General features: G+C 41.3%; 3 protein-coding genes across 5 annotated transcripts; 1 reads left to right on the plus strand and 2 right to left on the minus strand.

Moving 5' to 3' along the window:
- The first annotated feature begins 576 nt into the window (after positions 1-576).
- trim35-13 (tripartite motif containing 35-13) lies at positions 577-6,064 on the plus strand. Of its 2 annotated transcripts, none has more exons than XM_067571210.1 (6): positions 577-1,037; positions 4,399-4,494; positions 4,592-4,822; positions 4,914-4,936; positions 5,047-5,165; positions 5,254-6,064. In XM_067571210.1, the coding sequence occupies exons 1-6, from the start codon at positions 702-704 to the stop codon at positions 5,787-5,789; spliced, it is 1,341 nt and encodes a 446-aa protein (XP_067427311.1). In that variant the 5' UTR covers positions 577-701; the 3' UTR covers positions 5,790-6,064. The 2 variants fall into 2 exon arrangements, with proteins under 2 accessions (XP_067427311.1, XP_067427310.1); XM_067571209.1 differs by lacking the exon at positions 577-1,037 and adding an exon at positions 2,834-3,497.
- On the minus strand, positions 5,833-12,654 carry slc27a1a (solute carrier family 27 member 1a). Of its 2 annotated transcripts, XM_067571208.1 has the most exons (13): positions 12,263-12,654; positions 11,176-11,344; positions 10,674-11,068; positions 9,353-9,520; positions 8,881-8,950; positions 8,686-8,777; positions 8,485-8,594; positions 8,152-8,361; positions 7,938-8,064; positions 7,715-7,852; positions 7,263-7,427; positions 7,005-7,151; positions 5,833-6,897 (listed from the first exon to the last, which is right to left on the minus strand). In XM_067571208.1, exons 2-13 carry the CDS (start codon positions 11,340-11,342, stop codon positions 6,740-6,742), a joined length of 1,947 nt encoding a protein of 648 aa, XP_067427309.1. In that variant the 5' UTR covers positions 11,343-11,344; positions 12,263-12,654; the 3' UTR covers positions 5,833-6,739. The 2 variants fall into 2 exon arrangements, with proteins under 2 accessions (XP_067427309.1, XP_067427308.1); XM_067571207.1 differs by having other exon boundaries at positions 7,005-7,427; positions 12,263-12,648.
- Positions 12,655-12,903: 249 nt separating this feature from the next.
- ptger1c (prostaglandin E receptor 1c (subtype EP1)) lies at positions 12,904-15,473 on the minus strand. The gene is made up of 2 exons (XM_067570859.1): positions 13,427-15,473; positions 12,904-13,310 (listed from the first exon to the last, which is right to left on the minus strand). The coding sequence occupies exons 1-2, from the start codon at positions 14,381-14,383 to the stop codon at positions 13,110-13,112; spliced, it is 1,158 nt and encodes a 385-aa protein (XP_067426960.1). The 5' UTR covers positions 14,384-15,473; the 3' UTR covers positions 12,904-13,109.
- Between the last annotated feature and the right edge of the window lie 1,511 nt (positions 15,474-16,984).

Genomic DNA, 16,984 nt, shown 5'->3' on the forward strand with positions numbered 1-16,984 from the left:
GATCTATTTCAGGGAATGAACAGTAACAATAAATTGCATTTAGAATATGATTTTTTTAAATAAATAGTAAATTTTGTCTTAATATCTGTTTAAAAGCTTCTTAAACCTTAAAATGGAATCACTCTGCACAAAACGCTTAAATTTTTAACTGTACTGGCAATTATGTATATATATTTAAATTAGAAGCACTTGCATTAAAGACTGACTTAATAGGAAGCCAAAGAAATTGTAGTTAAAGAAAAAGAAAATTGCACTTTTCTGGACATAGAGCCAGAAAAGCAATTTTAACCTAATTTTATACATATAAATAATATAATATTACAAGATAACCTGCCTCGATATGAATGTGGTAGAGCTCGTTGCTCAAAATTATAGTTGGTCATTATAGCTCACACGTCTCTTTCCACCATCCCGGGCTGTAAGTAAAAATTCTAAAATAAAAGTTTTATGGCTCCTTTCCAGTTTTTCATTGGCAGGGTCTGAAACCGAGCTGAACACATTCTTTGATGTCCATGCTAATTTATGGTGCAACCAGAGTAGCTGCGTCACCTTTCTCCCTACTGCTGCAGGACTACACTCTGTTGAACACCCTACATACTGTACATACATAGAGAACATATAGGTCTTACTATACATACACAGAGAACGTATATGTCTTACTGCCTGGTAGAGACCCATCACTGCTGCATTGTATTTCACAGATGGAGGTTGACATCTTGTGTCAGGCTGTGGACGAGTCCTGCGCCTTGTGTGGTGAAGTTTTTCTGGCTCCAGTGGTCCTCTGCTGCATTGGCTGTGATCGTAGCTTCTGTAACTTTTGTTTGGAGCAGTTCTGGATACAACATGGCTCTAAAGATTGTCCTCTCTGCTTTAAGGAAAACAATGGGCTTCCACATAAATCATGTGAAGCTCATGGAGAGAAACTGTCTCTCCTCTGTGTGGCTGATCTGGAGCCTGTCTGCTCTATGTGCCACAGATCTGGCCTACATATGAATCACATAGTGTATCCCATCAAGGAGGCATTCAAGGATCATAAGGTAAGTTAAATTTCTTTCTTTTTTCTATGAAAAAATGTGAGCATAAATTTGATAATATGGACATGTGTACATATTTAGCTATCCTATAGATGGGGAAAATGTTGCTCAGTCCAAATACTGATGCATAGAACATGCTTAATGTGTCTGTAGGTTATACCTAAACATGAACATTTTTTTTAGAGTGGACAACAGTTATTCTCAGCTACTATGAACACGCATTTCAAATGTTGGAAATTGAAAATTAGACCTAGAAAAGGACTCTCTGCTCCCCCCAATGGACTCTGTAGGCTATGAACTGTAGTAACACGTCTGTCAGTCTGCTCATTATCTCTGTTTGTCTCTGTATCTGTATCCGATGCCTGCATGCACACACAGATGTGTGCAGATGTGTGGAAACATAGAAACCCACAGAGAAAAGAAATCCATCTGTCCTTCCCCAATTAATTTAATTGCCACCATTTAAATTCAAACTTAAACTAGTTGCAGATTAAAAAAGATGAAACATTTGACCAAATTAAGAAAAATTTAATTAAATTATTAAATTTGGTTTGATTCACCTACTTCAATTGAAGAGCTTTCCAACAATAACTTGTAATGACAAATTTGGAAATGCATATTAAAGAGGTGACCGCATGCAGAGCCACCACTCTGGCATGACAGGAGTCTGTATGAATGTGTGTGTGTGTGTGTGTGTGTGTGTGGGGGGGGGGGGGGGGGGGCTCTGTTGACTACTGTTACTATGAATTTCTCTGAACTGCTGCTCTGGCAATGGCATGCAGGACACCAATCAAATTTTCACTTTGGCATCTCAATAAGACTGCGACTTATTCAGTCAGGAATTGCATAGTGTGGGTGAGTGAAAATAAAGTTTTGACTCATTATACGACACAATATATTCATGACTATATTACTCTTATTGGACTGCTCATCTGCAGTTTCTATATTGTTGACATCCTTATACCTTGTTATGATATGTTAGGATGCTTTGAGGGGACTGTAGACATGAAAATCTGTCTGTATAATTCTACAACTACATTGTAACAATAATATCTAAAGTAACGTCAATGCAGGGGAAAATCTTATACCGTCCTTATAGTTCACATTGTAATAATTCTCCCACCTTGTTCAAAGCAGACGTGAATCCTAACATCGCATGTGTGAAATTTATGAGCAACCATACAGTGTATACACATGAGTTGAAGCAGCCTACACATGACAGGATCATGTTCCCCTTTGCTTTCTATGTCTATCTACAAGCTCTCGCCCTATTTTAGGTGCAACATTGTTTCTAGTAAACTAACTCCCACAACAAAATACTGAATTACATTACAAACAAGGTCAGATAACAGTTAAATACTTAACAAATTAACATCTTGCTTTAAAATAACTTTTAATTGCTCTTAAAAACTTGACTCTTTTACTCTAAGTAGTGTTTGATTAATGTGAGAATTGTGTCAAGTATTTTTATACCAGAATGGTGATTTGACTCAAAAATAACTCTATTTAATTCTTAAAAAGCTTCTACCCAATGTTGAACTTGACCATGGAAAAAAAAACTGTTTCAGTGGTCAGCAGGAAGATATTTCTTTACCCACATAACTGAAGTCTAAATTGGTAACTTCTATCTATTTATATCTTGACCCCGAGTCTTAATTTGGACATTGTTCCTATGTAAACTCTTCAATTACACCATGACAGATTGTATCAACTCACTTCTCAAATAACATAGAGATGATTATAGCGCAACTGTAATGTAAAAACCATCTTGAGTGCAATTATTCCACCATCATCATTTGCTCTGCTGTCATCCCCGGGTTATTCAGGCTCTGATCTGCACAGATACAGTATCATATGTAAAGCCTATTCCTTTCATTCAGAGGTGTGGTGTTTATTTGAGAACGGGGCAATGTGCGCAGTCAAACAAGACAGCATAACATGGGATATGGATTCGGGAGCCGAGGTATTAACACTTATTTCTGAGGTTAAGATGAGGTAGCCTGCCATAGACATGGGAGGGGCCTCCCATCCTGCGTTGTCACCAAAGCCCTGTGAGGAAGAATGGCCACCAGACGTGCTCGTAGAGAGGACGACCTTTCCTGTCCAATTTGTGGACTTATACTCAGTCAGCCAGTGATTCTAACCTGCAAACACAGGTTCTGTAAAGCCTGCCTCAAAGACAGCTGGGAGACACAAGTCACTGAGGATTCACGCTTCTGTCCTCTGTGCTGGCAACGTTCCTCCATGGATCAAATGGTGGTGAGTGCTGTGTTGGAGAAGGCCTGCGAATCCTTTAAGGAGGACAGAGGCAAGAATGACCCAGGTGCTTGCCAGGAGCATGGAGAAAAGCTCACACTGTTCTGTTTGGAGGACTTGGATCCAATATGTGAAGTGTGTGGGAAAGCAGCTAAACACAAAGGGCACAGGATCTATCCCATTGGGGAAAGTGCTCATGACTGTAAGGTAGGCATGTTACACGGTTGGTCACGCCGGTATTTCACACTGGTAGCAAATTTTCATCATCAACATCAGCTATGTGGGAAATGTTTACTTCACCACAAGCTTCTCCCTCTGTGTTCATACTGATACTTACAGCGAAAATGAATGATAATGAAGTGTTTATCAAATTATCTGTCACATTCGTCAGGATTACAGTAGATGTATGTCTTTATAGACTAGTACCTGATGTCAACAAGTGTGGATGAGACTTCAGAATTTAAATGGGAAGATTCTAAAGGAAATTTTAATTCATTAAATTTGTTGGCTGGTTATTTTGCACAATAAAGTCTCAAAGGCTGTCCATGATTCCATCAATAGAAAACATGTCACATTGTACCTGGGCATCATTTTAATATACGACTTTCTAAAAGTTTGAAAATGCATTGTTTATCGTGGTTTTCTTACCTTTTTGATTTTGATTTTCTCACTACTTTTGTGCTTCTCTAAGTCTGATATGCTGATATGAGTGACGGCGTTTGGCAGAGTTTATTAACATTCTAATAATAGATTTATATTTTTGGTTTGCCGTCGCCGCTGGCGTCCCGAGAGGACTGAAACTCGACTCCCACAAGGTTTCTCTGACACAACGTTCATTCTACTCCCGCCCTGCTCGGCCTGCTCTCGAGAATGGAAATTCTTGAATACTGATGTGAAATTAATTTATTGGTTGCGTGATTTCAATTTTGCTTATGTTACCAGGGCATTAGATCATTTTCTATCGATTTGTCCCATTCATTTGATGCTGCTATATTGTGGAGCTTTGCATTTACAGGAAAACGCTGCCTGTCACATTGTGCTGACAGCTCGGCCACCTGCCAGGCTGACCTTGTTTTAAAGTGTTGATGCCCTGTCCCTGACTCTATAGGAGGAACTGAAGAATGCGCTGCTGCCTTTGAAGGAGAAATTGCAGCTGTACAAGAAGGCGAAAATGGTCTGTGAGGAAATGGCAGAGCATGTCAAGGTACTGTCACCCCCATCAGTACCAAATGTTACTTTGAACATACTACAGAGCCAAGGTGTGGAGGCGGTGATTATCCATCAATCATATCTCTTTCCAGAACCAAGCAGAACATACTGAAACACAGATAAAAGAGGAATTTGAAGCCCTTCACAATTTCCTGAAGGAACAGGAGGCTGCTAGACTTTCTGTTTTAAAGGAAGAGGAGGATCTGAAGAATCTCATGATAAACCAGAGGATGGAGGAGATCAACAATGAGATGGCATCTCTCTCTAACACAATCAGATTAGTGGAACAGGAGATGCGATCTCAAGATATCCCATTTCTTAAGGTAGATAAGAACAAGATAAGAATAACAAACCTTTTTTTAAACCTTCATGTGCACACTTGATGAGAGTTGTTCTCTTCAATTTTGTTTTCAGAATTACAAAGAGACAATAAGGAGGTAAGTGTCTTTGCCACAATTAAGATCCAATTCATCTTATTTTTAGGATTATACAGCTTTACAGAAACAGCAAACACACATTTTAACTAATTCCTAAAATATCTTTTCAGAACATGGCTAAATTCCCTCAATCCACAAATGATTTCTGGTGCTCTGATTGATGTGGCCAAGCATATAGGCTCTCTGAGATACAAAGTGTGGGAGAAGATGAAGAGTATAGTTAAATATAGTGAGTTCCTCACAGAATAACATCAGTCATGTTTTATTGGTTGGCTCTTTTCCTGGCACATTAGTAACTACCTCTTTCTTTTACCAAGCTCCGGTGCTTCTGGATCCTAACACAGCAGCTAGCTGCTTCATCCTGTCAGAGGATCTCACAGTGGTGCAGAACTGTACCCAGATTTTCAAGGTGCCAGACAACCCAGAACGCTTTGACATCAGCGCTGAGATGCTGGCTGCAGAGGGCTATTCCACTGGACGCCACAGCTGGGATGTGGAGGTGAAGGACAACAATTACTGGGTGGTGGGAGTAGCCAGCGAGGCCATCAACAGGAAGGGCAAACATGTGCTGACGCCAGCAGAGGGATTCTGGACTATAAGGTTTCGCAATGGAGAGCATAAGGCCTGCACAGCACCATGGGAGCCGCTGAACATGACTAAGAAGCCAGAAGTGATAAGGGTGGTTTTAGACATGGACCGTGGCAAGGTGACGTTTTATGACCCTAGACAGAGAACGCCTCTCTACACTTTCAATGAAGTCATTGCACGCACAACCTTTCCCTACTTTTGCACCGCCTGCAAAGAGCATCCACTGAAAATCCTCCCCACTAGCATATTGTTGTCAACAGACTAATTCACCTTGAAGACATAGAAAAATGACACGAAGAAAACACAGCCATGTTTTAAAATATTTAATTTGAGTTACAACAAAACAGATGTTGTCTGGGAAATCTGAAATTGTAAATTAAACACCTATATATATTACTATACTGATAAGAATTTGTTAAAAATGACAGTCACTATGTGTGACTCAGCTTTGCATGACACAGAATCACTACTGTGATTTCCACATTCTTTTGAGTAACTTTCCCAAAAAAAAAAAAAAAAAAAAAAATCATAAAACAAAAATTGAAACATAGATCTGAACTTTCATATAAGGCACATACAGTAACAACTTTTATGTATTTGCAAATCTGTGCCAGTGTTGTTCAGAGGTTCAAACAAGTGGGATTAGATGCTTCCATTGCATTAAAATAAGACTATGGTTAGTGTTTGTTCTAGTTGCCATATGTGCTGCGTGTTTGATGTCTGGTCTTAACACGCAGCAGTAACTCCACAGCTTCACACTCAAGTATTGCTTAAACCTACACAGAATCTTGCAGCATATTTCATAAACGGGCATATATACCCTGTAACAAAGTTTGACTTCATACCAACCGTTGCTGTCCTAACCACATTATTGTAACACGTATCCTATTTCAAATAGGTTGTGGGGGATGCCCACTCTATGTGCGGTGATGCTCAAAGGCTTTTGGAGGTGTTCATTTCATGATAATACAAGGTTATTAAAGGGAATGAATGCCCTCACATTATGTTCTGGTGTGTTACTCAAACAGTGTTAAAACATCATCTGTAACAGTACTGCCTATATAAGTAGTCCTCTCAACTGTTCCCTGAATGGTTAAAATCAAGTTGGGTGGTGCAGCAAGACTGACGCCAACACCAACGTAGACACATTATCTTCTTTATCTACAGCATCTGTTTAACTGAGGCACCATGAACTGCCCTACTAGGTCCTCCATGTCATAGAGACATTCTTCCTTCTGCTATAGCGTTGTATAGCTCCTCGTCCACAGCCTCATAACGCGCTGCTCTAGTGTTTAAAAAGTAGATCTGGTCGGTTGTGAGACGTGGGTCGTATCCCTCCCTCTGCAGCCTGGTTTTCTGGATTTTAAATGTACCTGTGCAGGAATGTGGAGATACACAGAAAAAAAATAGTTATTGATATGAAATCATCAGTGATGGTGGACATTTTTATGAACTCAGAAAGGATATTAGGGCAGTTAACCTGTGGTGTCTACATGCGGGGAGATTCGCAGGAACACAGGGCGAGCGTACGGAGGAAGAGCTCCTTGAACCATGTGCAGGAAACCACTGCAGTCAAATCTCCCTGCGGTGTCCGCAATGGCAGCCATTCCCGCTTTCCCTTCCACACCTGAGTATGACACACGGTAATAGATGCTTGTCACGTAGGACAGAAACAGGTGAGGACAATTAAAAGCAAGTCCCAACGTGATGCTTAAAGCATTGCGTATACAAAGTTCACCTGGCACTGCCACACCGTACACAGCCACATCAGTCTGACCCAGAAGACTGCTGAGTATGCCCTCCACCTCGGTGGTGGAAACATTTTCTCCTCGCCAGCGGAACGTGTCCCCGCCACGATCACGAAAGTACATGTAGCCCAGGTCATCCATCACCAGCACGTCACCTTGGGTAGACACATGGAAAGAAAAATAATTGCCAAGCTTGTCTCGAAACACTTAAATCAAGAGTGGCTAAACAATCATAACTCACTGCCTGCGCTAAGAATTGACTAGTAAGCATGGAAATCCAACATTATTTACAGGGTTTCATCTTTTAAGTATAATAAGCTATAAATATCTTGAACATTTACATGACTGGTTTATTTTTTTTTTAAAATGAGCACTACCAGCTGTGTTGAGAATTATGATGCAACATATCATGTATTTTGATGAATAAAAAAAGACTGGTAACCTGATAAATATGCAGAATCATTTTTCTTGAAGACATTATGAGCTATCTTCTTCCTTGTAGCATCCTGGTTTGCGTAGCCGTCAAAGCGCCGTAATGGGTCCTGCTGGTTGATGCGACCCACCAGAAGCCCTGGTTCCCCTGAAAGACACAGATGAGTCTAATGCAGTACTGTCATATATTCTATCCAATGAAAAGTAATTATCGTAGTATTAATATTAGTTACCAGGGCGACAAGGCACACAGAGTCCCCGGCTGTCCCGAACCAGCTCCATGCTGTCCTCGTCCACCCTCACCAGACGGATGGGGTACACGTTGGGGAGAATGCGACTGTTGAATCCACAGGCTCCCACCTGGCAGGACAGAATTAGCTTAACCCTGATACAATTCGTATTTCATCCGTGAAGACACAAGAAACACTGGTCATTGTGATCGCTGACCTTGCCATCCATGTTGGCGATGCTACAATTGCACTCAGTCGCTCCGTAGAACTCGCCAATCTGTGCCACCCCAAAACGTTCTGTGAAAGCCTCCCACACACTGGGGCGCAAGCCATTTCCAACCGCCAGCCGAACTTTGTGGCCCTTTTCTGACGGCCGCACTGGCTGAGACAGCAAGTAGCGGCAGATTTCCCCGATATACTGCACCACCTTTGAGGGGAGAGGGGAAGGCGGTCTTGTTATTGTGGCAGTTCTAGTTCAAAATGAATGTTTTATAGTTATTGATTTCTTCAGTATGGCACTTCTCAATATTTTCCAAGCATAAGCTCTTACAGTGCAGTTGTACTTAATGCAGTCTTCCCAGAAGCGGCTGGCAGAGAATTTCTTCTTCACTACAACGGTGAGGCCATGGATCAGACACTGACCAACTCCCATGATATTACCTGGCAGGAGAAGAAAGCTCACACTTCAATTATGCAAACCCAGTGGGGGAAAAAATGTATTCATCAAGACGTGGAGGCTAGCATCACGTACCCGCTGAGTGATAGAGAGGGAGACAGTCGTAAATGATGTCATCAGAGCGCATGCGAAAGGCAAAATAGCCAAAAGCAGCGATTCTGTAGTAACTGTTGTGAGAACACAGGGAAAATTCACAAACATGTATCACTAGAGGTGCAGCGACTGTAATGTGATGCTTTTTTGTAAGTGGTTGAAAAAAAAACAACATACCGACTGTGTACAACAATGGCAGCCTTGGGCAGTCCTGTGGTCCCAGAGGTGTAAATATAAAATAGACGGTCTGCAGATGAGAATAAAATACATTATTAAAATTGCAAGCTACAATTGCAAGATACATGCAGGTGTCTTCACAGCATTTCAGTCACTGCTTCAATGCCACAGAACTGATAATATAGTCTGTTTTCATTTAGTTCTGCACAAGCAACTCATCAGGCTCGAGTTACATAATTACTGGGAAGCAATTTCAGTTCAGAAACTAGACAGCAGAGTGAGAAAAACGAATTACTGTTAGACATACACTTTGGGAATTCATAATAGAGCAAAAAAAAACACAAAAGTTATCATCCAAACACAGTCTAAAAAAATTGTCTGAAGAGGGGTTGTTTAAAACAAACTCCTCATTAACATACAGAAAACCTGGAATAGAGGCATAGTTGAGTTTAGTGGGAGATAAGGTACTCACCGTTCATGCCTTTAGGGGGAACACAAGGTGAAGGGGGATGTTTAGGTGCAGAGGCTAAAATTGGGTCCAGAGGTTGAGCACCCAGACAGGCCAGACGTTCTGCACTGAGCTCTCCTGTGCAAAACCGTACCATGGACTGGCTGTTGGAGGAGGTGACTTCTGACATGGCTGACATTCAGTAAGAAGAACAAGAGGGAGATGGGAACAGAGGACAGCAATCGGGTCAGTTCAAGGGCTGCAGTTTGCACAAGAATATGAATACAGTGAGCCGCTGAGACAAAAGCAGAGAAAACAGTGTTGTCGGACAAAAACTAATGTTGTTCAGTTAATGAAAACATTAAATAGATACAGTAAAGTCACACAAATGCAGGACATCACAGAGGCCGCAAGGACAAAGGAGTGAAGTGTTTGTGCTGTCACAGAGAAACAAAGAGGAGCTAATGTAAACTTCACAAAGAGATTGCACAGAAAGAATTTTACTGGCAATGTGATCACCGACAGCATGTCCTAACCACATGACATGTGGGAGACACAGCCATTATCACAGTTTATGTACCACACACACACACACACACACACACACACACACACACACACACACACACACACTAAATATTAACAGTGTGACACCAGGAAATAATGTTGACCACCTCACATGATGTTACAGGCAAAATATTAATGAAACATGACATTTGGTGCTGAGGTTGATCAGTATCTGAGGAATTTTGCTTGCAATTACAATGCAATCATGTGCTTTATTAAATAATTTCCTGAAAAAGAGGTAGGATATTATCCCGTAAAACATCATTTTAGAATGAACCCAAGTGTTAAAGGACAGGTTCACACTTTTTTCCAAGTCTGCCTTAAAACAAAATGCATTTTAAGTTTATCTGAAGGTTATATGAGGCTTCAGCAGTCTGAGTTAGTCATATCAAGTGGATGTTTGCCACATTTACAGAGTTTTTAGACACTCCCTCTTTGTGTTTCGTCTACAGTGTTTCCCTGTTGGCCTGCAGTGGAAGTATTGTAACAAAAAGAGGGACTTTGGCACTAGAAAGACTGTAACGTTGAAAGATATCTACATGATTTGACTAATTGGACAGCTGAAGCTTCAAATTAGCTTCAGATAAACTCTACAGAAAGAGGCTTGTGGATTTTGCCCCCATCACTTACATCGTAGATGCATTATGAAGGGATATTCTAATGGCCAGTATGAACAGGAGGAATGATTATGTCAAGAAAAACCTGTTTCAATGTTTATTTGGGCACTTGACTATTGTTTTAGGGCAGACTTTTCCTACCTCATTTAGCACATTCTTACCATCAGCGAGCTCAGCTCCAAACACAATAGCTCGGGACCCTGACACCCCAATACAGTGCAGGAGGGAATCATGGCGGAGGTTGAAATTGATGAGTGCAGCTTCCACCCCAACCTTAGCCAAGCCCAACCAAAGCGCCACCTGTAAAGGCCTGCTTTCCATGAAGAGGGCCACCACATCTCCAGAGATCCATCCCTGATCTCTTGCCCAATTGGCCACGGCATTAGACAGTTCGTCCAGCTGGGTGAAGGTCCATGTTTCCCCTGTAGCCTCATAGATCAGTGCTAGTTTGTTTGGGTTGAGTTTTACTGTCTGGGCAAAGATGGAAGGAATGTTGCTTCCGTTGCGCACATAACGCCATAACGCCATCTTCACTCTCAACAGCACATACAGGCCACTGGTGAAGGTCACAGAAGGAAAAAAAAAGAGGAAAAATTAGGAAGGTAAGTAAAGATGAAAACCTACAAGCATGAACATAACTTTAATTGGACATATTTTACTTACTTGAGGTCTCTCTTGGCAGTGCGTGCTGCGATGTAGAAGTATTTCCAGGTTCTTGTGCCCAGATACACCCCAAGGCCTGCTGCCAGACTCCAGGACCAGGACACCCCGAAGAGACGCAGCAGTCCCATGGATCCCAGAGAGGCTGAGACACTTGCTGCATTGTGCATTCCTGTCACGGAGGAAAAGGAGAGAGATGTGCTTTTAGGGCAGAATGGGCATGAGCTGAAGCCTACATCGCTCAGGGAGGTTCTTACGTATGTGTTCTTAAAAGTACAATTTTTCAGTATTTTCATTTTATGCTATTTGAAACTTCCACTCCACTGCATTTCAGAGGGAAATATTGTACTTTCTACTCCACTACAGTTATTTTACAGCTTCAGTTACTTTCTAGATGAAGATTTGACACAATGAATAATATAACAAGCTTTTAAAAATACAACACATTGTTCAAGATGAAACCAGTGGTTTCCAACCTTTTTGGCTTTTGACGTCTCACAGAAAGCAGTGTGCAGTCGGGGTCACATTTCAGATATCTATGAGTTGTTCACAGCTCCACCAAATAGTGATTTTTCCCTCTAAACTTCTCACATGGTTTCATTTCAATAAATGTTCAAATGACCCAATATTTCACCAAAAATCAAAGATAGAGAACAATTCCAAAAACAGATTTGTGTATCAGAACTTTGCTTTTTAATTGATCATCTCACAACCCCTTAGATTTATCTGGTGACCCTTTGGAGGGGCCTGAACCCTAGGTTGGGAACCACTGGGCTAAACTAACTGTATATAAAGCAGTTAAACTAGCTCCAGCAGCTACAACAGTTACATGCTGCTTACACACTGATGTTTCAGTATTAATGATCTAATGATGTCATATATAACAATATATCAGTCAGAGGGACCGAACCACTACTTTTACTGTTATACTTTAAGTACATCTTGCTCCTAATACTTATGTACTACAGTAGGATTTTTCATGCAGGAAAGTTATCACAAATCAACCAGCTCACAAACACAGATGCCACTCAAGGTCACATCACGCACAGAGTGAAATCTACATGCATGCTTTAGCCTATTCACAACTTACCTACGAGTCAATAGACTGAAGCGATGTCACCTTTCACCCGATAACCCTTCCCCGGTCCACACAGCTTGTTACCTCGTTACTTTCGCGGAAACTGTCGAGTATTCAAATCCTTCTCCGGATGTTGAGGGCGTTGAGAGGATACACGACGCACCGTTTTTTATGGAAACCAGTAGTTTTTCAGAGTTATGACAGTTTTATAGTTCACTACTCGTCGGCGCGGTTGTGGTTAAATAGTTGACACTCAGGCAATATTTGGAAATATGTCAAACATACGTGAGCGAGTCCTGAGGGCTGGCATTTACAGGGGAGACTTCATTATTTGTGTCCGGGCGACAAAACTGATCGAAATCTGAATAAGGGCAGTGAAATGCACAGTGGTCCAGGCTATTTTCTGTACTCCATATTGAATACAGAGTCGTTGCCAAAGAAGCCCCGCCCACCCCGGGTGTGAGCGCTCTCGAGGAGCTCAGCCATTGGTTAAACTACGCGCTTGTCAAGCTTTTTCTTATTTATTATTGGATAATATTAACCCCGCCCAGTTTCCCAACCACTAGATTTGCTGGTGGCCGCTATTGATAGTAGCACCGGCACAGACTACTAAATAAATGTTGTGAAAGTCTTGTCTGCATCCTTTTTTTAAAACACTGCTGCCTTGTAGTCTTTTGCCTTGCTGAATATGAACCTTACCAAGCCTTAAAAAAAAACAACAAAAAAAAAAACATAGCAAAGCTTACATTCCTAGATATTTCACAAGACACATGAAAGAAATAATTTATTGAAGTCCACAAGAGAAAAGTTCCAAAGCAAACATAGTCACTGCAGACTTCTCCTGTGCAATACACAGAAACTATTTGCCAGCTACGATGGGTCTTTGTGTTTTGAAAGCACAGCAAACCCTGTAAAGCGCTGCTCTCCTCAGTAAGATGTAAACCCATGGGTCGAGGATCTGGTTCCAGGAGGCCATACGTAAACCCAGAAGAATGACCTGATATGTCTCAGAGGTTTGGCCACCGGGACTTTGGATGAACTGCATCAGAAGAACACTGATCTATTAATACAGGAGAGACACAGAATCACACATGAGATGTTGTACTAAAATACCTGATCACTGAAGGTGAAAATGATTCAAGAAACCAATTCTGCAATCTAAAAAGGTTGTTAAAGAGTAGTACTTACAAGGAAGGGACTCCAGCAAACACAGGAAACCACGGTAATCAATGCCAGTTGTGCCATCATCTCCACATCCAATGAACAAAACACGGAGGAAGATGATGCAGATGATACACGACGAGAGCAGCGAGCTGCTGATTTTGTATTAGCATTCTGGGACTTTATTCTGGCCTGCAGCAATGTCAGACCACTCAGGATGTTGCAGAGCAGTGAAAGAGTGAGTGCAATGAGGCCCAGACATGAGAAAGCCAAAGCCAGATAGGTGTCGGCTGTAGACTGTGGACCATGGATAGGCAAGAAACACCATGTGCCAGGAGACTGGATAGTGTAAGTTCCTATGGCAAATAAAGGTAGAACAGCCAGCAGGAGTGCAAGAGAGGATAGAATTAACACAACTCCCCGCACATGAGCGACTGTGACCATTGCAGTGTGGAAAAAGGGTTTGGTGATGGCCACACAGCGCTCTATTGCCATGGCACAACCCAACAGCAAAGGGCATAGGCCAAAAAACACCATACTTGCCCCAAAGATCTGGCAGAATGCCTTGGTGGGCTCCACGCTCTGCATTTTATACCTTGACATAACGTGCAGATACAAAGCAAATGCACCTGGAATCACATGGCCCCCAAGGTCAGCCAACATCAAAGCCACTGTTAGTAGCAGAAATGGTGCTTTGGATCGGCGGCGAAATCGCGCACGAGATTTGGCCAAGATTGCCAGAGCGGTGAAGTTGGAGATGGTGCCAAATGCCATAGTGAAACAGGACATGCCTAACCCTAAAGATGTCATGCGTGACCTGGTGATATTGTTTGACCAGGGACTGGGCAGTTCAGAGGTGTTGACCTTCAGGTTCTGGTGGAGGATGGACGGCGTCAAGGAGGGAGAAAATGAAGTCATGTTACTCATGACTTCATTTTCTAGTAAAGATTGTGTCCTCATCTTCAGTGTCATCTGCAGAGAATCACAGGCAAAGTTAAAATATTTTCAGTAAATGTTTTCTATGATCAGCACATGTGCAGCCTCTGGGTGAATTGTTAGTCTAGGTGCATTAGTTCAAAACCACTGAGATGTCTTTTTTTTCAGCTAATGTCTTTATGTCATCCTGTTTTGCAATCTAAAATGTTTCGGATTATTCATAGACCGGGGCACAAGAGAGGAGCCTCAAAATGCAAAATCATGTACCAGTGAGTGCTATGATACATGCTTCACTGCAGCTCAAAAAAGACTGATTACAAGTCAATGACACTTGGGACGTGGTAACTAGGAGAGCTACTTTTGCCCAGACAATAACGAGGAGGAGTGGGTGAAACCCTGCCAGAGCCATTGTCCTGTGTTTTTCATCTCTACCTATCATGCAAGCAGATAAATACATAAAAAAGCAGAAGTGCTTGCCTAGAATACACAAATTGATGCATTGTACAAAAAAGCAAATTTTGACAAGGTTACTTTTAATGTCTGGATAGATTTATCTTGGATTGTCTTGAGCAGAAATCAAAAAGGTTCTGGCCAGGTTTAGTACTTAGGCAAATGGATGCCCTGAGGAGATGATTATCAAGCTTTTAACAAACATTACTGTCATTGTGTGACAGAACTGAAATTTTTGCACAACAGACTCTCAGACCAGACATTGTGTATGCCTCTTTCACAAAATGTTCTTCCCTTTAACACATTTCTTTCTGCTCTTCAGATCAGAAATATATTTTTTACCCTGCCTGGGAGCTCATCATCCCTCTTCCACAGCTCCTTGCTTTCCTGTTACACTAACTCATTACTCCATTTCTGCTAGTATTTGGATTATCTTTATCCGGAATCCCAATCTTTTCACAGGGACAGAAATAATGTGGTCAGAATTTCTTAGGTATGTGGATGAATCACTGGATAGAACAGGCCTCTAAAGGCAAAAGATTCCAGGAGCAGACGTGTCTTTACATAAGGAGGCGAGACAGAGGTCAAAAGTGTAACTAAATTTCTGGGAAATCTTCTGAAAAAGACGGCACGACTGGTAGAATCCTTTGAATCTCCTCTTGAGTTCAATCCTTTTCCTGCTGAAGTTACAGACCTCCAAAGATAAGAAAAGAAAAACACTTGGAGCTTAAAGGAAAGAAATAAACTCCACTGCTCCTCCTTGATCAAACAGTCTGTCTGTTTTGTAATCTGATTTTAATCAAATTATTTGCTTTTGCATTTATTTTTGTTTCCCATGCTTCATCAATGGTGAGTTCACAGGAAGAAAGCAGTTTCCCCGGAGAGTGTAGGGAAATTACAGAGAAACAGGGAATAATAATAATCAGGGAATCCGGGGGTAATATTCTTAGAAGATTCATAAAAATAAAGTTGTCATTTCAACCATCGTACTGTATCTTTTTTAGACATTATTTTTTACTTTTTAATACTGTGTTCTTTAGACAAAACAAAACATTTCTCAACAAGACATAATAAAGGAACGCCCTGCTAATCTTGCATTAGTGCTCCCCCTACACTATACATGTTTCAAATACCTCAGTTATCAGGATGTTTAATTCTCTCTTTAACTCCTCACATCTCTCTAACATATCTCACATTCATAAGGATTAAATAGATGGAATCAACAAAGGATCCAAGCTGTCTTAGAGACCAACCTCGTTAGTCATGCATTCGTTTCATCCCTTATTTTTTTTTGCATATATTTCCGGTTTATTTGGACTAATTTGCCACTAGAGATGAATGTTCTATGTATGTCATCTATAAAGTAACTAAAGATGAACATAGTTGTGAATAATAAATGAAACTTACCTCCAGATGATTCCGGTTGAACACTGGATTGTATGGGACGGCGCCGAGTAAACGAGAGAGGAACGAGTCTTACCCACCTGCTAAAAGTGTTTCTCTTGTCTGTAGAGCTTCCTGATTGCAGTTATCACTATTGTCCACAGTCACTTGCTCTCATTCTCCTTCTTGTCTTTTCCCCCTGTCTCTGTGACAGTTTCTCTCTCTCCCTGGTCAGCCTTTCTCCCTCTTCAGAGGCTTGGCAGCTATTTTGCCTCCGCTTGCTGGACATGCACTTTCCATTCTCCCTCCCCCTCTGATTGAGTCCTTTCCATCTATTCATCCGCTCTGCTGATTGCTGCTGATTTCACCCATCACTTTCATTTTGTAGTATTGATTCACAGTATGATGAATAGGTGAGCACATCAAATTTAAAGTCAGCTATTGCTAATGTTTCATAATTCACCTTTCTAAACTCTTGATGATAATTTCTTCATAGCAAAAAGAGATTTCAGTCTGTTATTCAGCTGGGGCTATGACAGTCATCACCCACCGTCACTCACGTAAACAAAAGCACAGAGGCAGATATCAAAGAAGTCTGGAAGAGCATGATGATGATTATGCTTCAAGGGCCTCTGGTTTACTTTGCTCCCTCACAGCTCTCTGTTAGATATTTTAGAATATTTTACATATATTACAAACACTTCTGTGTTATAAAAAATCCCAGGAGGTGTGAGTAAATCGAAAGATGCAACACTCTACCGAGGTTTATAAAGGTTTAAAGAGGGAATACTCTCTTTCATTTGC

This window comes from Thunnus thynnus, chromosome 17 (genome assembly GCF_963924715.1).
Source record: "Thunnus thynnus chromosome 17, fThuThy2.1, whole genome shotgun sequence".
In the NCBI taxonomy this organism is placed as follows: domain Eukaryota; kingdom Metazoa; phylum Chordata; class Actinopteri; order Scombriformes; family Scombridae; genus Thunnus; species Thunnus thynnus.

Bases quoted from the DNA above. Each gene is read 5' to 3' on its own strand.
- trim35-13 (XM_067571209.1), top strand. From the start codon at position 3,096: ATGGCCACCAGACGTGCTCGTAGAGAGGACGACCTTTCCTGTCCAATT. The intron at 4,823-4,913 runs GTAGATAAGAAC...TTTTGTTTTCAG, and splicing joins AAGATATCCCATTTCTTAAG to AATTACAAAGAGACAATAAG. The intron at 5,166-5,253 runs GTGAGTTCCTCA...TCTTTTACCAAG, and splicing joins GAAGAGTATAGTTAAATATA to CTCCGGTGCTTCTGGATCCT.
- slc27a1a (XM_067571207.1), bottom strand. From the start codon at position 11,342: ATGCACAATGCAGCAAGTGTCTCAGCCTCTCTGGGATCCATGGGACTG. The intron at 8,362-8,484 runs GTAAGAGCTTAT...CTCCCCTCAAAG, and splicing joins GCATTAAGTACAACTGCACT to GTGGTGCAGTATATCGGGGA. The intron at 8,065-8,151 runs GTCAGCGATCAC...CTGTCCTGCCAG, and splicing joins TCGCCAACATGGATGGCAAG to GTGGGAGCCTGTGGATTCAA.
- ptger1c (XM_067570859.1), bottom strand. From the start codon at position 14,383: ATGACACTGAAGATGAGGACACAATCTTTACTAGAAAATGAAGTCATG. The intron at 13,311-13,426 runs CTTTAACAACCT...CTGTATTAATAG, and splicing joins CCTTCCTTGTAAGTACTACT to ATCAGTGTTCTTCTGATGCA.